At 44.5% G+C, this 22,416-nt stretch overlaps 1 protein-coding gene across 4 annotated transcripts; it reads right to left on the bottom strand.

The window, feature by feature from the left end:
* Positions 1-8,975: 8,975 nt before the first annotated feature.
* Positions 8,976-20,641, bottom strand: ngap (Ras GTPase-activating protein nGAP). 4 transcript variants are annotated; one of them, XM_045690462.1, is made up of 18 exons: positions 19,476-20,641; positions 18,316-18,455; positions 18,004-18,082; positions 16,264-16,331; positions 15,991-16,076; positions 15,770-15,902; positions 15,513-15,611; positions 14,143-14,811; positions 13,883-14,027; positions 13,587-13,731; positions 13,190-13,426; positions 12,722-12,923; positions 11,071-11,162; positions 10,621-10,939; positions 10,318-10,428; positions 9,988-10,178; positions 9,778-9,862; positions 8,976-9,628 (listed from the first exon to the last, which is right to left on the bottom strand). In XM_045690462.1, the coding sequence occupies exons 1-18, from the start codon at positions 20,098-20,100 to the stop codon at positions 9,512-9,514; spliced, it is 3,543 nt and encodes a 1,180-aa protein (XP_045546418.1). In that variant the 5' UTR covers positions 20,101-20,641; the 3' UTR covers positions 8,976-9,511. The 4 variants fall into 4 exon arrangements, with proteins under 4 accessions (XP_045546418.1, XP_013986596.1, XP_045546419.1 ...); XM_014131121.2 differs by having other exon boundaries at positions 15,770-15,899; XM_045690463.1 differs by lacking the exons at positions 18,004-18,082; positions 18,316-18,455; positions 19,476-20,641 and adding an exon at positions 17,308-17,636.
* Between the last annotated feature and the right edge of the window lie 1,775 nt (positions 20,642-22,416).

The raw sequence follows: 22,416 nt of genomic DNA, 5'->3' as shown, positions 1-22,416 counted from the left end.
TGTTCCACCCCCCACACATGCGGTGACCGCACCTGGCTTAAATAATGCCTCTAGAGACAACCTCTCTCATCGTCACTCAATGCCTAGGCTTACCTCCACTGTACTAACATCCTACCATACCCTTGTCTGTACATTATGCCTTGAATCTAATCTTCCGTGCCCAGACACCTGCTCCTTTTACTCTCTGTTCTGAACACACTAGACGACCAGTTCTTTTAGCCTTTAACCGTACTCTTATCCTACTCCTCCTTTGCTCCTCTGGTGATGTAGAGGTTAACCAAGGCTCTGCAGCCCCCAGCATCACTCCCATTCATCAGGCGCTCTCATTTGTTGACTTCTGTAAGCGTAAAAGCATTGGTTTCATGCATGTTAATATTAGAAGCCTCCTCCCTAAGTTTGTTTTATTCACTGCTTTAGCACACTCCGCAAACCCGGTTGTCCTAGCCGTGTCTGAATTCTGGCTTAGGAAGGCCACCAAAAATCCTGAAATTTCCATCCCTAACTATAACATTTTCTGACAAGATAGACCTGCCAAAGGGGGCGGAGTTAGCCTGCAGAGTTCTCATACTATCCAGGTCTGTGCCCAAACAATTCGAGCTTCTACTTTTAAAAATCCACCTTTCCAGAAACAAGTCTCTCACCGTTGCCACTTGTTATAGACCCCCCTCGATCCCCAGTTGTGCCCTGGACACCATATGGGAACTCACACAAATCATCAAGGAACCTACCAGGTACAACCCGAAATCCGTAACCATGGGCACCCTCTTAGATATCATCCTGACCAACCTGCCCTCTAAATACTCCTCTGCTGTCTTCAACCAGGATCTCAGCGATCACTGCCTCATTGCCTGCGTGCGTACTGGGTCCGTGGTCAAACGACCACCCCTCATCACTATCAAACGCTCCCTAAAACACTTCAGCAAGCAGGCCTTTCTAATTGACCAGGCCCGGGTATCCTGGAAGGATATTGACCTCATCCTGTCAGTAGAGGATGCCTGGCTGCTCTTCAAAAGTGTGTTCCTCTCCAACTTAAATAAACGTGCCCCGTTCAAAAAATGTAGAATTAAGAAATATAGCCCATGGTTCACTCTAGACTTGACTGCCCTTGACCAGCACAAAAACATCCTGTGGCATTCTGCATTAGCATCGAATAGCCCCAGCGATATGCACCTTTTCAGGGAAGTCAGGAACCAATATACTCAGTCAGTTAGGAAAGCTAAGGCTAGCTTTTTCAAACAGAAATTTGCTTGCTGTAGCACTAATTCCAAAAAGTTTTGGGACACTGTAAAGTCCATGGAGAATAAGAGCACCTCTTTCCAGCTGCCCACTGCACTGAGGATAGGAAACACTGTCACCACCGATTAAATATACAATAATCGATAATTTCAATAAGCATTTTTCCACAGCTGGCCATTCTTTCCACCTGGCTACCCCTACCCTGGCCAACATCTCAGCACCCCCTGCAGCAACTTGCCCAAATCCCCCCCCCCCCCCCGATTCTCCTTCACCCAAATCCAGACAGCTGATGTTCTGAAAGAACTGCAAAATCTGGATCCCTACAAATCAGCTGGGCTAGACAATCTGGACCCTTTCTAACATTATCCGCCAAAATTGTTGCAACCCCTATTACTAGCCTATTCAACCTCTTTCGTGTCGTCTGAGATCCCCAGAGATTGGAAAGCTGCCGCGGTCATCCCCCTCTTCAAAAGGGGAGACACTCTAGACCCAAACTGCTATAGACCTATCCATCCTGCCCTGCCTTTCTAAAATCTTCGAAAGCCAAGTTAATTAACAGATCACCGACCATTTTGAATCCCACCATACCTTCTCCACTATGCAATCTGGTTTCCAAGCTGGTCATGGTCACACCTCAGCCACGCTCAAGGTCCTAAACGATATCATAACCGCCATCAATAAAAGACAGTACTGTGCAGCCGTCTTCATCGACCTGGCCAAGGCTTTTGACTCTGTCAATCATTGCATTCTTATCGGCAGACTCAATAGCCTTGTCTTCTCAAATGACTGCCTCATCTGGTTCACCAACTACTTCTCAGATAGAGTTCAGTGTGTCAAATCAGAAGGCCTGTTGTCCGGACCTCTGGCTGTCTCTATGGGGGTGCATCAGGGTTCAAATCTCGGGCCAACTCTTTTCTCTGTATATATCAATGATGTCGCTCTAGCTGCTGGTGATTCTCTGATCCACCTCTATGCAGACGACACCATTCTGTATACATCTGGCCCTTCTTTGGACACTGTGCTAACAAACCTCCAGACGAGCTTCAGCGCCATACAACTCTCCTTCCGTGGCCTCCAACTGCTTTTAAATGCTAGTAAAACTAAGTGCATGCTCTTCAACCGATTGCTACCCGCCTGCCCGACTAGCATCACTACTCTGGACGGTTCTGACCTAGAGTATGTGGACAACTACAAATACCTAGGTGTCTGGTTAGACTGTAAACTCTCCTTCCAGACTCACATTAAGCATCACCAATCTAAAGTTAAATCTAGAATCGGCTTCCTATTTCACAACAAAGCCTCCTTCACTCATGCTGCCAAACATACCCTCGTAAAACTGACTATCCTACCGATCCTTGACTTCGGCGATGTCATTTACAAAATAGCCCCCAACACTCTACTCAGCAAACTGGATGTAGTCTATCATAGTGCCATCCGTTTTATCACCAAAGCCCTATATAATACCCACCAATGCTCTCGTTGGCTGGCCCTCACCACATATCCGTCGCCAAACCCACTGGCCTCAGGTCATCTATATGTCTTTGCTAGGTAAAGCCCTGCCTTATCTCAGCTCACTGGTCACCATAGCAACACCCACCCGTAGCTGTCACGACTTCCACCGAAGGTGGCTCCTCTCCCTGTTCAGGCGGTGCTTGGCGGTCATCGCCGCCGGCCTACTAGCTGCCACCGATCTATTTTTCGTTTGTGTCTGTCTGTTTTTGCTTTACACCTGTATCCTATTAGCTAATTTCGGTGGGTTTATTAACCCCCACTCCTGCTATTCTTTGTGTGGGATTATTTTGCTGTTATTGCTACGGTAGCGGTGCGTGTTTGCGCCGCAGGGTTTTTTTTTCTCACGTTCGTATATTACCGTTGTAGTTGTTTTTGGAGTAGAGGTTTCTCCTCCGTGTGTTACGTTTATTTCCCTGTGTGTGTCGACTCCGTTGGGTGTGTTTCCCCACCTGTTGTTGTCGTGTTTGGGACGTTCTATTAAACGTTTGTGCTTCTGGAAATCCTGGCTCTCCTGCTCCTGACTCTTGCACCTACCTCTCTTAGGAGGCACCATAACAGTAGCACGCGCTCCAGCAGGTACATTGCAGTGGTCATCCCCAAAGCCAACACTTACTTTGGTCGCCTTTCCTTACAGTTCTCTGCTGCCAATGACTAGAACGAATTGCAAAAATATCTGAAGCTGGAGGCTTATATCTTCCTCTCTAACTTTAAGCATCAGCTGTCTGAGAAGCTTACCGATCATTGTGCCTGTACACAGCCAATCTGTAAATAACACACCCGACTACCTCATCCCCATATTATTACTTACACTCTTGCTCTTTTGCACCCAAGTATCTCTACTTGCACATCTATCACTCCAGTATTGATGCTAAATTGTAGTTATTTTTGCCTCTAGGGCCTATTTATTGCATACCTCCCTACTCTTCTACATTTGCACACACTGTACATAGATTTTTCTTTTGTGTTATTGACTGTACGTTTGTTTATGTGTAACTCTGTGTTGTTTTTGTCACACTGCTTTGCTTTATCTTGACCAGGACGCAGTCGTAAACTTGTTCTCAACTGGCCTACCTGTCACGGGTGTCATAGGGTAGAGACCAAGACGCAGCGAAAAAATGTACACATCTTTTTTTATTGGTGAAGAAGGAAAACATAAAACGTATATAAAAACAAAACGAACTTGACAGTCTTGTCAGGCAAACAGCTAAACAAGAACAATCTCCCACAAAAAAAAACATGAAAAACAAACTCCTAATTATAGGACCCTCAATCAGAGGCAACAATAACCAGCTGCCTCCAATTGAAGGTCCAACCCCAATAAACTAAACATAGAAATACAAAAGACTAGATAGAACAGAACGATGACTAACAAACCCCGGACTAATAAATCAAATACCCCTCTACCTAAACACATACACAAAACACACCCTGAACCACATAAAACAAACACCCCCTGCCACGTCCTGACCACACTACAATAACAAATAACCCCTATACTGGTCAGAACGTGACAGTACCCCCCCCCCCCCCGCCATCACCGACGGCTCCTGTGCTAACACCCCCCCCCCCCTCCCCAAACCTCCTACAGTGGAGGTGGCTTAGGCTCAGGCCTTAATCCCCTACCTGACCAAACCACCCCCACTGCATACCTTTGCCAGAGGCCAGTCACTGAGGACCCTGGACTGTGCTCTGGGAGCTCTGGACTGTAGGCCGACTCTCTCGGTTCCGGACTGTAGGCCGACTCTCTCGGTTCCGGACTGCAGGCCGTCTCACTCGGTTCCGGACTGCACACTGTTGCCGGATACTCTGGACAGGGTACTGTAGCCGGATACTCTGGACGGGGCACTGTCGTTGGAAGCTCGGGACTGGGCTGACGCACTAGAATCCTAATGCGTGGGGCTGGTAGTGGAGGTACCAGACTGGGGACACGCACCTCAAGGCTAGTGCGAGGAGCAGGAACAGGACGAGTTGGACTGGGCTGAACCACTGGAAGCCTGGTGCGTGCTGCTGGTTTAGGAGACGCCAGACTATGGATACGCACCTCAGGGTCAGCACGAGAAGCAGGAACTGGATATACCGGGCCATGGGTAAGTACTGAAGGTCTGGAGCGCACCTCTTGCACAACCCGTCCTGGCTGGATAGAAATAGCAGCCCTGCACAAGCAGACTGCTGGTACAGGGCGAACTGGGCTGTGCAGAGGCCTGATGGTTGCCGTCCGTAGAGCAGGCGTAGGATAGCCTGGGCCTAGGAGGCGCAGTGTTGGCCAGATGTGCTGTGCAGGCATCCTCCTTCCGGCTGGATGCCCACTCTAGCACGGCACTTGCAAGGGGCTGGGATCGCTCGCACAGGACTGTGCGTGCGCATGGGCGAGATCGTGCGCACTTCTGCATACTCCAGCGCTCTCCCCTCCAGTTGCTTCCCATAATAAGCACGGGGAGTTGGCTTGCGGCTCAATCCTGGCCCCGCCAAACTACCCGTGTGCCCCCCCCAATTTTTTGTTATTGGGGGTGCCTCTCGTGCTTCCCCATCGGCGCGTATAAAGCCTCATACCAGCGCCGCTCCGCCTTGGCTGCCTCTATCTCCTCCGGTGGGCGACAATATTCCCCAGCCTGGTGCCATGGTCCAGCCTCATCCAGAATTTCCTCCCATGTCCATGATTCCCGACAGCCCTTCTATTGCTGCTTCCTTCCCTGCTTGGTCCGTGGTTGGTGGGAGATTCTGTCACGGGTGTCGTAGTGTAGAGACCAAGACGCAGCGGGAAAATGTACACATCTTTTTTATTGGTGAAGGAAAACATAAAACGTATATAAAAACAAAACGAACTTGACAGTCTTGTCAGGCAAACAGCTAAACAAGAACAATCTCCCACAAAAAACCCATGAAAAACAAACTCCTAATTATAGGACCCTCAATCAGAGGCAACAATAACCAGCTGCCTCAAATTGAAGGTCCAACCCCAATAAACTAAACATAGAAATACAAAAGACTAGATAGAACGATGACTATGTTCTATGTTAGTATATTTCTAACAAACCCCGGACTAATAAATCAAATACCCCTCTACCTAAACACATACACAAAACACACCCTGAACCACATAAAACAAACACCCCCTGCCACGTCCTGACCACACTACATTAACAAATAACCCCTATACTGGTCAGGACGTGGCACTACCTGGTTTAATAAAGGTGAAATAAAGATAAAATAAAATAAATATGGATATTTTCTTTCAATCCTTGAAATGTGTCTGCCCTTATGGATTCACAGAAGATACTTTTGGCCATGTAATGTATGTGAACACCTGCTCGTCGAATATCTCATTCCAAAATCATGGGCGTTAATATGGAATTGGTTAAATTTGACGAACTGACTTGTTGGAAAGGTGGTATCCTATGACAGTGCCACGTTGAAAGTCCCTGAGCTCTTCAGTACTGGCCATTCTACTCCCAATGTTTGTATATGGAGATTGTATGGCTTTGTTCTGATTTTGTACACCCGTCAGCAACCGGTGTGGCTGAAATAGCCACATCCACTAATTTGAAGGGTTGTCCACATGTAGTGTATTTATATAAGTTGTACAGGGCTCTGTAGCAGATGCTAGGTATTCAGATATCCAAAGAATGTCTTTGTCTAAATCTCTAAAATCCTTGAGTGTACTCTATTTACTGCTAAATCAAGAGAACTGTGTATTCAACAACAATGTTATATGGTAAAAGTAACATACCAAAAAAATGTTTATGAACAGTGTAGTTCAGTGTGTCCGAGTGTCCCCCAGGTGTAGAGACACACAAGTGCAGAGAACTGTAGCTACAGATTGTTACACCAGATAATGTGATTTACCCAAAGATTTTTACTGACATTTTGTCTATTTCAAGTCTTCTCTCATTGATCGAGACAGGTGGTTGTCCACCCCAAAATTCCTGTCTCGATCAATGAGTGAAAAGACTTGAAAGACACGATGGCGGCACACTTATTGTTGGTTTACTTTATGCAACTGGACATGGACATTGTGAGACTCCTGTTTCCCCGAATCGAGGACGAAGGCGGCATCGCTAAGGTTGGTTGAAAATTCTCTGTGCTACACCAAACAGTATCTATCCTATAACACCCAGTAATGGATACCAAAAATCTTTGGTTAAATCACATTGTCTGGTGCAACAATCTGTAGCTAAGAGAACTGGTGATCAGCAGATGATGGCGAGAAATTGCCATTCCAAAGAAACATACAGTAAGTTCAGGGAATACTTATAAAGCTGCGGAAGGAGGGTTGTCATGATCAAACTGCCATTCAGCTTCTCATGAGTCATTAGCTTGAAATCCAGAATAATGTCTAATCCCTTGAAGGAAACAGCTCACTGGATACAGTTAAGCTACAGTTACACACACAGGCAAAATAATTCTGTTTTTGTATCTAGAATCCACTCCAGGAAGAAGCACAGGCACCACATGGTAATGTCTGTAAGACACAAACAAATACTATAATGTACAGTTTGAACAACAGTTGAACCGTGCCAGCATAACAACATTAGGGTAGACTAGTTGAGCATGCATACATGTGCACAGGCACATAGATTACATTTACAATAATATCTAGACTAATAGAATGAAATATGGCATAACCCTCAACCTTTGCACAGTGAGCAGACCGTACAAATGAGCCTAGGTAGGTAGGCAGGCAGACAGTATCGACATACAGCCATGTCCATCAGGCATGCTTAGGCAAATATTTTTATAGTAAAACCAGCTATAGTTTTTGAGATTTACAACAGTAAATTGTTGTGTAGTTGTTTCTCCTCACTGTTTGCTAGTAAACTTAGGTAGTTTGCTGGATATGCAATACTTGTTATTTACATCTCTTTGGAATCCTATCTTGCATCATGCCTATAACTCTGTGAGATTGAAATGCACCCATGGTCATAACCATTGTCAACCCTCATCAATGTTACATAGCTAGCTAGTAAAATGATTTACAGTTGCTGATGTTACACATGTTTGCTAACAAGTTACAAATGTGAAGCATGGTGCATAACATGTTAGCAGGTGCCAGGCTAAATAGCTAGCCAACTCCAGTCATGTGCTAATGTTTGCTGTTAAACCTAATTTTTGGTGGCTGGTTGTAATGTTGTAGCTTGCTTTTTAGTAGCTAGCCATATCTACAACTTAAAAGAGAGGTTTTACAATCAAGATACAAAAGAGCTCCGATTTTGTAAAAACTCTTCGATTTTTAGTCATAGATATGGCTACCAGTAGTTGTTTACCTACCTAGCTAACACAGTAGTAGCTATGTTAGCCAGCAATACACTGTGTTTCAGTAGATAAACTAAAGTTAGCTAGCTAGCTTTGGATGCTTGCAGGAAAAATAACGGCATTTGCGTCTGGTCAGTTCTTTCATTTTTGCCCAAAGGATTGTTGTTAGTGTCCGCCTTGTTGTTAGTGTTCCACATTTAATTGAGAAAGTTTTTGGGAAACCCATTCCATCTACCAGAAGACGGTTAGGCCTATCATTAGCATCACTATATTTTTCCTGTTCCTTAATTGTTTGAAACCTGGACTTTTTACTTCATATTATGAGGCATGTCTTGCTTCATAGTAGCCTAAAGCCAAAATCTCACCATAGAAACGTGGATAGACTTATTTTAAGACTTCCTCATATGCGCTCTCCTGTTCTATTGAGTTTTCAAATCAACTTTATTAAATTGTCTAGTGGCCAAAGGCATTATCCTAGTCATATTAGCAACCCATGATAGTTGTTGCATCTTTAGAACCCTTTTCTTTCTAAATTTCTAACATATATTTTGTCTCTGTCCATGAAACGATTATAGAACGTGTTTTCCCGCAAATTGCATTTTGGAACATTTGTGCGTAGGCCTACTGCCAGGTGCACATTGCTGTGCTTAAAATGTGAAGAAATAATAGTTTATCAACATTTTAAGCTATACATTCTGATATGTTCCATCAGCCTTATTAAATGATACAGCGTATACCTCCTCTACACTACTTTGATATGCATCACTGGGGATTAAGAAGTGAGTATACGCAATGCCCACAAAAAAAGTGGGTATACAGCGTATACCTGCATATACTCTCAAATAAACCAATTAAACTATTCTCTGACTCCTTCCATGGACATTCTGTTTACTTTGTTATTCAGCAATAGTAATTTAGTCATTCTTACCAAGTAGACCACATAGTCACACACAACATAAGTTCACACAAACACTTTAAACGGTACATTGCTTATTTGAGTTTTATTTATTAAATTAAGTTAACAGATTGTAAATTTGCATTCAAAATGGATGGAAAATGGACAACATTCTGAGAAGTGGTGAATCAAATGAGGGCAAAGATGTATTTAATTACATATCAAGGTGTGGTATCCTTACATTCATTTTGTTAAACTGCAGAGAGGGAAATTGTTCTTACCGTAGGCTATTATTGATGTTTAGGTTTCTACACTCACATTAGATCTGTCTGTTTCTGTCAAATCAACTAATATTCCACAAATATTTCAAGTACAGTGTACACAGTAAGTGCTATGTGAAACAGGCTTAGTATACCTGTGACTTTTTAGTTCATTTCTGTTTTTGCAATTGGACACGGTTTAAGATTCATGCATACATTTACTGTATTTCTGAAAGTAAGCCAACCATCAGGCAAAACAACATAATTCTGGGTGTTTTTGTATTTGGAAGAACATGAAAGCTATGGGGACTAAACTACGCATGTGTCTATATTACAACTCAGTGCTGCCAGTCTGACTTCAGTTGCTGTTGACATGATTGGCCCCGATCCCAGGGTACTGTGTGTTGTTCTGGTCACCAGTGTAGTCTCCACTGAGCTGGTGCCTGTCCTTCAGCAGGTCTGCAAACTGCTCCTCCTGAGAACACACAGCAACAAACGGCTCCATTTAGTTTAGTTTTTCAAGTCATGTTACCAGGTAAGAGAAACAAAAATTAATATGTAGCTTAAACACTCATAATGACTCATCTTTATCTTAATGATTGTGGTAGATATCTCCAGTCTTACCAGTACGTTCATTCGTTCAGCTGCTGCCACGGCGACGTTCAGCTTCCTCTCATCCTCCTCCCTCTCCTCCTCGATAACCCCCAGCCTATGACGCCGATTAACAATTTCATTTTAGTTCATGTTCAAACCAAACAAACTCTCATTCATTTGAAAGGTTGTGAATGAAATGTTATGACATTTCGATCTGTCCCTCTTACTCCACTGTCTCACCTGAAAGTGGCGCTGGCGAGCTGTTCCTCACGGACAGCCAGAAGATTCCGCAGTTCGTTAACCTCAGACAACAAGACTGCATTCTGATTTTGGCTTTGGACAATGAAGTCCTCCAGCCGCTTGGCCATTTCCAACTCACGCTCTGTCACCTGCTCCACCCCCAGGCGGAGCTCCGACAGCTCCTGTGCATGCTGGTTATATCCCAAATCAACATCATGGTGGTCAAGTAATTTCATCATTGCTGTAGTTCTTTGATGAGCTGAAGTAATCAATGCGAAAGAGGAAGGAGCCAGCGTTACTGGATGATAAATAATATGAAGATGAACCCACCCTGTCCAGTAGGTTGATCTCTTCATTCTCTATCTTCCTCTCGTATGGCTCCTTGCTCTGGGACACTTTGATCCAAGGCACTGGAGCAGGAGGAGACTTTACACCGACAGTCTGACACAAGAAGAGGGGATGCTTTCATGAGATTCAATCACTTCTCCCACCCATCGACTCTCAACAGAACAACCACATGGCAATGCTCAGTTATAACTATGAACCATATACTTCATAAGGATAATATCAACATAAAATAGAATGTTTGAATGTTGACAATTGAAACCACATGACCAAGATTTCCAAACTCACGTTCTGTGGTGATGAAATATCAAGTGGAGGGTTGGCTTCCTGCTCTCCCTCTTGGTCCTCCAGCGGCAGATTTTCAGTGCTGCTCTGTCTCCTCCGTAGCTGTTTAGGGTCCGCCTGCGGTCTGTGCGGCGCACTCTGGGTTCTGGATACTGGCTTCCTCTCTCTGGCACTCCTCCTGTCTCGATTGCCCCTCTGAAAGCTTTCTTTCCGCTGGCTGCCCTTCACATCCATAGGCAGCTGCTGCAGGGAGTTGTGCAGAGGGCTGTACTTACCCAGGTCTTTAGGGGGCACATAGGTTGGCTTGGATTGACCAATGTTGCTGTTGTGAAAAAGAAAAATCGCGACAATAAAGCGAGACGTAAAGAAGATTGTGAAACTGTGTATGCAAACAAGCAGGTCTACAAAAATGCTTATGTGCAATACACTTAAATGTCCACTCGCCAACCTCACCTACTAACAGTAATCCGTGGAGCATCTGGGCCTAGAGATTCTGTAATCTGGTTCAGGATTGAAGGTAGAGGTTGCAGTTTGTCTATGGTGTCCTGAGGAAGAGATATGAACAGCGTGTTAGCTACCACTTAACCTTACCATGGGAGGTTTCAGCTTCGTTTGAAGTTTTATTTGTTACATGCAAAAATACAGTGAAATGCTTAATTTGCAAACACTACCCAACATTGCAGTATTCAATATCAAATCAAGCTGTATTTGTCACATGCGCCAAATACAACCGGTGTAGACCTTACTCTTAAATGCTTACTTACAAGCCCTTAGCCCTTAACCAACAATGCAGAGTTAAAGAAAATATAAATAAGGAAATGTTTGCTACAAAAATAATAAAAATGTAAATTAACACAATAAAATAACAATAACGTGCTATATCCAGGGGGTACCGGTACCGAGTCAATGTGCGGGGGTACAGGTTAATTGAGGTAATGTACATGTTGGTAGCGGTAAAGTGACTTTGCATAGATAATAAACTGCGTGTAGCAGCAGCGTAAAAAAGGGGTAAATGAAAATAGTCTGAGTAGCCATTTGATTAACTGTTACAGCCCCATGTGAATGAGGGCGTTCTTGGCCCTCCTTTTCCTGTAGTCCACGATCAGCTCCTTTGTCTTGATCACGTTGAGGGAGAGGTTGTTGTCCTGGCACCACACAGCCAGGTCGGTCTCTAACCTCCTCCCTATAGGCTGTCTCAAACTGGCACTAACCAGAATAGAAAGAGGAGTGGGAGGCCCCAGTGCACAACTGAGCAAGAGGACAAGTACATTAGTGTCTAGTTTGAGAAACAGACGTCTCACAAGTCCTCAACTGGCAGCTTCACTAAATAGTACCCACAAAACACAAGTCTCAACGTCAACAGTGAGGAGGCGACTCCGGGATGCTGGCCTTCTAGGCAGAGTTGCAAAGAAAAAGCTATATCTCAGACTGGCCAATAAAAATAAAAGATTAAGATGGGCAAAAGAACACAGACACTGGACAGAGGAACTCTGCCTAGAAGGCCAGCATCCCGGAGTCGCCTCTTCACTGTTGACGTTGAGACTGGTGTTTTGTGGGTACTATTTAGTGAAGCTGCCAGTTGAGGACTTGTGAGGTGCCTGTTTCTCAAACAAGACACTCTAATGTACTTGTCCTCTTGCTCAGTTGTGCACCAGGGCCTCCCACTCCTCTTTCTATTCTGGTTAGAGCCAGTTTGCGCTGTTCTGTGAATGGAGTACTACACAGCGTTGTATGCGATCTTCAGTTTCTTGGCAATTTCTCGCATGGAATAGCCTTCATTTCTTAGAACAAGAATATACCATTTTGAGCCTGTAATCGAACCCACAAATGCTGATGCTCCAGATACTCAGCTAGTCTAAAGAAGGCCAGTTTTAGACAATAGTCATTTACAAAATCAACAATGTCGACACTGTATTTCTGATCAATTTGATGTTATTTTAATGGACAATTTTTGTGCTTTTCTTTCAAAAACAAGGACATTTCTAGTGACCCCAAACTTTTGAACGATGTAAACAGGGCTGAAAAGTGACTGGTAGCAAGAATATCGAAATACATGAATGTCATAGCATAATCCTTGCCTTTGATTCAGTTGATTTATGCCTACCTGCTTCATTGGGGAAATGATGTCGACCAGCAGGCTGTGTAGGACAGCCAGACGCAGAGGCAAGTCAACATAGCCATCGAAGGATGTCATTGGGATCTCTATGTCTGGGCTGGACACTGTCTGAAGGAAGCACCTCATCCTCTCCCAGTGCTGCTGCAGGAAGTCATTCATGAACAGCATGTACTCCTCCTTCTCCCCAAACCTGTTAATGGAAGAGAATAGGGAATGGGTTAGTGTTGGAGGAGGGAACATCTGGTTTGGGAATATGGAGAGATGTTTATTCTTGACTTGGAGCATATAGTTTGAAGAATTGAATGAGTGTCAAGTATATTATTTCCATCATTGTGTCAGATGTTTTGGGGGTATATTATGGAACGTATCTAGTAGCTTATGTCTAATGTTGGTATCCATGGCTACATAGATGAAGTATGATGGGGTGCAGACAGAGGTGAAGCCCCACGCACTCACAGGGTGAAGTTGGCCAGGTTCTGGATGACCTTGGCGGTGAAGGTGAGGGTCCGCAGGGTGGCCGGTTCTGGGTAGGGCTGTGTCAGACCAAACAGGGAGGGGCTGAGGATGGCGGGACACAGAAAACGGAGGAATAGCGAGGCAGAGATGAGGCGCTGGCCAATTTCAGGTCGTCCCTGCTCCTTGCACAGCTTCACCCAGCTGGAGAAGATCCTGTTAAGCTCTTCAGGGAAAGACCTGCAAGGTAAACGGTGGTGAGAGCGGTCAGTTACAGCCTTGGATTTCCTGTGAATGAATATGAATCAGCACTCATTTGATAGCATTCTTCTGGCTAAGACTGCTCTCGCCATTTTCTATTTTTATATATTGTTTCCAATCAGGTCTTTTTGTCCCTCACCCGTGCATCTCAGTGATTTTCTGCACTGCGTCCTCACACCTCTCCTTCAGGTGACGCTGGTTGTTTGACAGCTCAGAGGCGGGGCATTTGAGAGGGTCCACTTCACAGCTCTCTACTGAGGCATACAGTCGAGTGATGAAGTCCCCTGTAAGAAGAGCAATAGCACAGTTTTGCATGACAACAGTTTTCTAAAAGGAAGGTCTAAGAAAGTGTTAAAACAGATCCACTGTTACCCAGAGGGACATTTTTTTATTTCCAAAGCTTAAACGCTGATCTCAACCACAGATATTCCTTACCCAGGGTGTCGATGAGGTACTTCTGCCCCACCAGCTTCATGTACTCATCAATGGCCTTGGTGGCCAGGGTGTTCTCCCTGAAGATCAATGCCTCTTTCTCCCCAAGGCGTTCCACCTCTGCACTACCCAACTCAATAAGGAACTCCTGGAACAAAAACACACAGAATAAGCGCTTTTAGCAAGTTATGACTAGCTGACTATTGTAAAGGTCTACTTTAAATGCTTATCATGAAGCAGCGGTCACCCCTTTGTTTTCTTACCTTGGCCTTGCCAATGCTTTGCAAGACGTGGACCAGTGCCCCGGCTAGTTCCTCCTTCTCCCTGACAGACAGAAGTGGCTGCAGGTTCCTACACATGCCCACATAGTCCACTGTCACAAACTCTGCAAACTCCTTATACCTCTCGATGGGCAGCACCTGCAGGTTCTGAAAGCGGGCCTTGACACGGAGCGACGCTTGGGGCCCCAGTTGCTCCTTCGTCCCGCCGGCACCAGACGCCTTGTAGGGAATGATCGGGTGCCACTTCTCCTGGAAGGCCCTTCCACGGATGTCGGCCAGGGATATGGCCACACTGCCAAGGGGATGCAGGGTGGACTCATCCCGGGAGTGACGCTTCTTCTTGGGCTCCTCGTCACGGAAGAGGTGCAGGGTGATCTGGGAAACCGACGGCAAGTTGTCCAGCTCAAAAAACTCTCCCCAGAACAGCTGGCAGCCTCCGACCACACCGCCGCTGCCCCCGAGCACCCCACCAGAGGACCCATCACCAGCTAAACTGGAGTGATGGGAAGACTTGCCCACGGCTCGGCTGCTGGTGCGGGCAAACAAGGTGCCGTCCAGGTGCAGCTCGCAGTAGTATCGCCTCTTGGGGAGCAAGTCCTTGGCCTCGTTCACCCACAGACTGAGGGAGTTCTCTGTCCGCTCACAGTTGTCCTAATGGAGACAGAACATGGTAGAACATCAATCAGTGAGTATACAATATGGATTCCTATGATATCATGGCAATATGGCACACATTGAAGGATACGTTTTCTTTTGTACAAAAAATTGTAATATTCAATTTTGTTGTGACTCCAGTGGTTCCTGTCCATTCTATAAGTAACTGCCAAAATAAAATAAAACACTTATAAGGGATACAAAGTACTGTATATTGAAGGCATGGGGTGCTTCCACATAAAAAGTTCCAGACACTTGTAGAATCTATGCCAAGGCGCATTGAAGCTGTTCTGGCAGCTCGTAGTGGCAGTTACCTGTAGAAGCAGGCTACATGAAGAATGGAACAGCTGGATAGGGGAAACCGCTTGAGTCACACAAAAGGGAATATAACGTTGCGGATGAACTTTGGAGTGGCATAATTTAATGTGTACACATTTAAAGATCTGCATCACTACCCTGAGATATTTGCTGTTTGTAAAATGACATCTTTGGGTGTTTTTGGAGCCTTTGTTTGGTTTTTTCGGGCCCCCATAACATACAACAAGGATGAGGAAATGATTTGCTGTTTGGGATAACTTTCTCAAAAACAAGAAATAACATGCCATTTACATATTTTTTTTTAAAGTGATTTGGTTGTAAAAAAATAACTTGTCCTTTAATTGGTATGGAAGATGAATGTTTTTAAATAGTTTCTTTACCTTATTGGGCTGAGCAGCCCGTCTCAGGTCCTCTATCCAGCGGTCTCGCTCAGCAGCTGAGGTGCACCCAAAACAGTGGTTGTTCTCTGAGTTTATCACCTAGGATGTCAATATGAAGGTGGATAATGCCATCAGTCAATACACGACAGGACAGAGGGAGGCAAAGATGTTATTGGGCAGTATTTAACATGAACCTGGTCAAATCACCTTAAGACATGGGACGAGTATAGAAGTTACAGGTCAACAGTCAGCCCTACCTCAAAACAGTACTTCTCCCCCAGGATGGAGCTGTGTACAGGCCTGATGACCGTACTGGTGTCTGCACTCAGATCCAGGTTTCCTGCAGCGCTGACTGGGATGGACACGGACTCCCGTGAGCCATGGAGCCTGCTGAACAGACAGGGAGGAGGAGATGAGAGGAGTCAAGGAGGAACAGCCTGCCTTACACACCAAGAGCACTATGAAACTGACCGCATACCTGCTCCCGTGGTTCAACCCAATGGTGTTTAACTGGGTATTGCTCTTTCGCATGGCTCCACCATAGAAACGCCGCTTGATCAGCCCCTAGAGACAGAGGGCAGGAAGAAGACAATTAAAGAGGGGGGAGGGAGAGATGGGTAGATGAAGTTCAATTCATCCCCAGGGGCATACTGATTAGCAGGCCCTGAATCATACAGAATCCTCAGGAAATCCAGAGCTGTTATGAATCATGTAATAACAGTGTTTTATCTGTGGAGTATGCAGTGCTCACCCTCACTCCTCCATCTTGGCCCTTCAGTCTGGGGCCTCCAGTGGGGGCCATGTGGTCGGGGCTGCATTCTGCAGGTTCAAGAGATACACACAGTTAGCATGTGAACACAGTTTTGGCTTAACAGGATCCCTCCCTCGAAGAAATGGCAACCTTTATCAGAGCGTCTCAGGCATAAAGTGGGCATTTTGGGTTATCACTGTTATTGTTGCGCCATATAAGTATACTGTATATCTTGTTACATATCACTCACGTCTTACATATGTATTTGCGTACATTTTCCTGTTTATTTGGAAACCATTGGGGAGGGACAACCAGTGGTTGATCTAATCTCCCCAAACTAAATTGCGGTCCTCTGAAACCACCAGGGGAAGTGTAGTCATTTCCCCCTTTCTGCATTTCCTCTGAAGACCGAACAAATAACTGCTCAACTAGATGAGGCTGCAAGGCTGAAGATGATTCAGACTGAGTTTGACTAACTAATCTAGAACAGTACACGTACTGCATAACTGAACATTAATACACCGGCTTTGAAATGTTATTGATCACCACTTTAGCGTAAGTCTCTCCAACAGTTAGAAATGTCTAACGTAAGAAGGTTGAGGGATGACTAGGCTCAGTGTCAAAATGAGTCAACCTTCGATAAGTGTTCAGACAGTCACACCAGATATTGCTTTTATCTAGTGGCCTAGACAGGGCAGGAACCTTGCAAGTGCAGCCTTCATTTCAGACATTGATTAACTTGGTTTAGAGACTACTAAAATCCTGAGGATCACTGCAGAGCAGAAAATCAGCCGTGGTGTCACACCATGTCAATAAAACAACCATTGAAACACCTTTTTTTAGCTAAAATAATACATGTACCTATGGCAGTAACTAAAGCCATCACACAGTACATCACTTTTCTTCAGCGCGTTTGTTCAAAATTCACCTTTTTGATATTCTACTTTCATAGACATAATCAAGTAAAATATTTGTATGAATCAATAGCAATTGTGACCGTACAAATTAATGTACACAATTCTTGGAATCTAATCCTTTGCTTACCCAATGCGCCTCCACATGCAATCCAGCGTCTAAATCCCATCATTGAGAGAGCGAGAGAGAGAGAGAGAGAGATCTGTCGAACCCGCTTCTCCTAATCGCACTTAAGAGTGAACACTGTTTCACCTCTCATGGTTCTCCTCTCTTCACCAAATGGGCCTTGCCAATGTAGGCGTCACATAGAACTAATCAATGTCTAATATCCTATAGCCGGACTAAGTCCACACGCTAATACTAATAAAAGTAACATGAAATGAGAGAAGTCACGCTAAAAACACTGCTTCTTCTCAACCAGCCCTGACTGGTCTTCTGGAACACACAGATGCGATGGTATCTACCCACCCCAAAAAAATTTGAGGAAACAATTTGAAAGCCACTCGCAAGCATAATCACGTCAGCTATTTCCTCTGTGCCTGCTCTACCGTTACTCTGCTAGGCTCTCTAGTGGTTTGTGATGCTGCCAATTGGATGTTCTCCTTGCAAAGACATCCCTGACTCAGTCTTGCTCTGTCTGCATTTCTAAGGATCAGCCGTTTTTGATGAGAAAGTGGACTTCACTGTTGTGTCTCCTTTGTGTCTCTGATGATGACATTAGGAAAGCTATTAGAGAAAGCAATGTATTGCTCACAGTTCCAGGAACCCCATTCATACGAAACACTCCTCTTGTCTAAAGCCATGTGGCAGTATTGGCGTACTAACCCATGTTGACATCTGCCAGGTTCTGCATGCTGAGGTTTGACAGGCAGCTGCTGACTCGGTTCCGGGTCCACATCACTGGCTGAGAGAGGGAGTAGAAGAGATGCACACTCGCATAATAACCTAGAGAGAACCCATGACTGTCAACTTCACACAGTCAAGTGTGAGTTTCCATTGAGAGTGCAGTGCTCCCAGTAATAGTACTAGCTGTTAAATGCAATGCTTCAAGGTTGTGTTGACTCCATGTTGTTTAATGGAAGTGCAGCGCTAAGTGTGGTGAAATGTTCAGTGTTGTTGTTGGTCTGTGTCATGTACCTCTTCCTCCGGGGTGATGAGGATTTGTCCGTCCTCCAGGACACAGTTGTTGATGTCCCAAACGGGGACGTCCTGGGGAGGGGCCCATGACAGCCTGGCTAGCTCTTGGGACGCAGCTGCAGGCACGCTCCCACCCGCGTCTATACACACAAACACCATGACACCAGCACAGTAGATCAGAATGGGATGGACCAAATCACTCCAATAGTCGCTTGAAATCCTGGCCTTTAAATTGGAACTGTCTGTGCGACACAACTAACTACAGTTGCGTGACATGGTCTACAATAGATGCCACTAATTTGACTCATTTTGATGACCCTAGTCATGCCTCTGATTGGACACAGTTATTTTAACAATACTCTATTTCTGTGTCTGACATGGTCACAAGTGGAGCTCTCTGAGTTTTCCTGATTACAATATAATCTAAGGAAACCAGCAATGGTCGTTCTGGGGGATAATTGAGTGCACACGCGGGGCTTGGATGTTTTTCATTCTGAGGAATTATGGCATGATGTCGTTATCTGACACAGTGCACATGGCCACTCCCATTTCTAGTTAGTTTTGATGCTATCTCCTCCGCCCCTCCTCGCTCTCCGTCTGTGATGAACCACAACTCTCACACTTCCTGTGTCAGTTTGTTTTCTCTTCAAAGTATGGCTGTATTAACTTCTCCTAAATCACATCACATACTGTATGTTTTTTTTTTCTATCCATATCTGTACCTTCAGGTGTATTCTAGTCTCCTACGCCAATAGACCGACTGAGAAGTCCACTCAAAATGGTCTCTGACCCTATGGTTGATCTATAATGCTTTTGGTTTTTTGCAAACTCACTTCTTTAAAGTGTAAAATGCTTACTAACCATGTCTACCTTCATCATGGGTTCTTAGACACACACTAAATGCCGTGTATACAACACCCGATGTCAGCATTTCACTGAAGTAAAATGACTGAAAATCTAAACGAGACTAAAATTGAGAGACTAACTAAACTATACAAATTCAAACCTAGAATTTAAAACTGTAATCAAAATGGTTCACATACAGTGATGTCTGACCTCTTAAAAACCAGAAGAAAGAGTATGGTACTGTCATGTGTGGTGCTAGGTGTGCATTCAGATAACAAGGCAATCCGCTTATGGTGTGCATTCTGCGCCTTCACCTTGTAGGAGGGTCGAGGTGCTGTTTCTGCTCAGCAGCCGGGGCTTCTTGAGCTTCTGCGAGACGGTGCGTATGTACTTCCTTAACAGTGCCCCTCCTCCCCCTTTCTGTGGCGTGTCTGTGGGGGATGGTTCCGATTCCTCTGCGCTTGCCCCTGGTCCCGATGTTGCCTGGGCTGAAGAGGAAGAGGACAGGGTAGTGAACAGCGACCCTGGAGGCTCAGACTGGGCCCTTCTGAAGGGGTTCTTCCTGCAGGCAGGGCTCTTCTCCAGCCTGGGGGTCTCCCCTCCTCGTCCAGCGGTTGAGGCTTTGTCCCCGGGATCTTCGCTCAGGGCTTTCCGCCAGTTCTGCATCTTATTACTCCATTTGGTGGTGTGAGTCTTCTCCATCTTCTCTATTGTTGTTGATGCTGTCTCTCCACCCTCTCCTCTCGTCCCGTCGAGGGTTGCTGCCTTGGCTCCAGTGTGCCACTTGTAGGTGTTGAGAGGGTCGACGTCCTCAGCAGGTGTGGCGTCTTGAGGATGCTCAGCAGGTGTCTCCTTCTCCTCCTCTGTGGGGCCCGTCTCCTCTGCAATCGGTTTATCTTCTGGCTCAGATTCAGCCTCCTGGTTTGTGCCCATTTTCATCTTGGTATTTGTGGCTATCTTTTTTTTTAGCTTGCTCCTCTCACTGTTTTCAAGAATGGAATAAATCGTCCTTACCTACCTACTTAAGGTCTGCTCAAAATGTAATCACATACGATGACTAATCTGGACATTACTTGTTTTCTTTCTTGATTCTTTTTTTTCTTTCTGTGTTCCAAAATGTCATCCGGCAACATCCGTCTGACTGCTTCGTGTGTAGTTCCTTTGCTGTGAGTCTTCACGCCCTCAACCTCCCACACTCAACGGTTGCTTCCTTTCACAGTGTCACTAACGCTGTTTTTTTTCTTCTGACTGGTCTCTCTGCTCTCTCACCTCTCTCCTCCTTTCCCTTGCCATCCTATCCAAGAGTTCTCTTTTTACTTTACCTCAAATCCTCCCACCCCCTCTGTAATGTTCTTAATGCCTTACTGGCCCTTGTCTTGAACAGAGTATTGTTAAATTCCTCTGCTGCTAGGAAGAAATCTCCTCATAGAATCCTTAGGACCTCTTCACGTGTATGGTTTAGGTAACTAAAACTGAGGTTTAGTCTGTGTAGTTGTCCTCCACTCACAGGAAGTGTGTCACTTCACCCAATCAATTTGAAAGTGCCAGAGAGGAACAGAGAAAGTTTTCAAATGTTCTACCCACTTGCCTACTCTTTCTTTGTATATGAAATGTAAATGCATGCTTGGTTCTGATTTGTTCATTTAGCCTAGATATTAATTGTTTGCATCTGTACCTTCCTTTACACAGATGGCTCTTATATCTTCACACCTTCCTCTCTTTTTTTATTTAAAACACTGATTGAGACATCTGATCTGATGCTATCATAATAATGGGAAGCTGAGACATCCATTTTACAACTCTGTCTAGGGGCCTGTCCATTTCACCAGTTCTATCAACTATTCGGATCAAACCTGAAATTCATACATTAACGACAACAAGATGAAGAATATTTATTGAATGACATTTAATAGAACATCATCACCATCTGTGGGTCGTCTGACACAGATACATGTGGTTGTTTGTGTTCAGTGGCTGTTGGGCTCAGTTTCCTGTCTAAACCAGCAGCACTTCCTGCCAGCCATACAGGTTCGAAAGACTCTAAACCACTTCCTGTGTTGATGCTGCACGGTTGTGACACATGCACCTGTTAAATACTTCAATCTCACACACTGGTCAATGTGTGTTTCATGAGATTGTGAAAGGGAGTTTGAATTGGATCGGCAGCCAATAATTCTGATCCAACACCATTGGATAGGTGAAAACAGGGTTCCACAATACAGTTCTCTCTGATCAGTGCCAGACCAGAGAACCATTTTCAAAGTACTCTCCTTTGAGTTGTGGAGTCTCCTTTGAAATGTCTCGTTATACAACTTAAAACTGACTTAGTTAGAAGACATACTAGTAACTTCCAATAGCTTTGTCAAAGTCCCACCACTACAACCATCATTTATCTAAACCTTTACTCAGAAACACTGGAGGGCACTATTACACCAATATAACTGAACTGTCGTCAGGAGATAGAATTGAACATACTGTAACACCTATTTTAAAGTCCCTGCGTTGGTTGCCTGTAGTTTTATAATTGATTTTAAAAGCACTACGTGGCCCTGCACCTGAATACATGTCTGACATACTTTTAAGATACTGTATGTGCCCGGGCGGTCCCTCAGATCGTCTGGCACGGGTCTTTTAGTAGTTCCAAAAGGTGAGAACCAAAACGTTTGGTGAGGCTGCCTTCAGCCACTATGGTCCTGGCCTTTGGAACAGCCTGCCGGAGGATCTGAGGGCCTCAGAAACTGTAGACATTTTGAAGAGCTACTTTTTAGCTGTGCTTTTGCTTAGTCCTACTATCTATTTTATCCCATTGTAAAAATAATATTTTTTTTCATTTATTTTAGTGCATTAGTCTCTCATGTCCACTGTGATTGTTTTACTATTTTAATTTCTCATTTTTATATTTTTAACCTTTTTAATATGTTATTTTCTATGCACTTTGAAATGCATCATCTGTAACAAATGTGCTATGCAAATAAAGTTGTGCTTTGGTTTTGATTAGGAAAATAGCCCATAGTAGAGCCATTCAACCACAAACTTACATTAATATGCAAAGTGTCTCAAATGATTTTGTACATATTTACTAGTGTGTAATGCAGTAATACTGTGATTAATGCATACTTAAGTACTTCTCAAACAGCTTAATAGTCTGGATAATTAATTAGTGTTCTTTAAAGCATTCTTCATGCTATAGTAAGTTATATGAAAAACACTCATGAAAACAGTTTTTTTGTTGTGGTTCAGATCCCCTTTATTTTT

This window comes from Salmo salar, chromosome ssa12, assembly GCF_905237065.1.
Source record: "Salmo salar chromosome ssa12, Ssal_v3.1, whole genome shotgun sequence".
Taxonomy (NCBI): Eukaryota; Metazoa; Chordata; class Actinopteri; order Salmoniformes; family Salmonidae; genus Salmo; species Salmo salar.
Note: the sequence above shows the minus strand (reverse complement) of the source record. Positions and strands in the feature narration are given on the sequence as shown.

What these genes read in the sequence shown, in the direction of transcription:
- ngap (XM_045690462.1), bottom strand. Translation starts at nt 20,100, where the DNA reads ATGAAAATGGGCACAAACCAGGAGGCTGAATCTGAGCCAGAAGATAAA. An exon ending in CACCTCGACCCTCCTACAAG is followed by an intron (nt 18,456 to 19,475) that starts GTGAAGGCGCAG and finishes TTGTGTGTATAG; the next exon opens with ACGCGGGTGGGAGCGTGCCT. An exon ending in ATATTTCATCACCACAGAAC is followed by an intron (nt 10,429 to 10,620) that starts GTGAGTTTGGAA and finishes TTCTTGTGTCAG; the next exon opens with ACTGTCGGTGTAAAGTCTCC.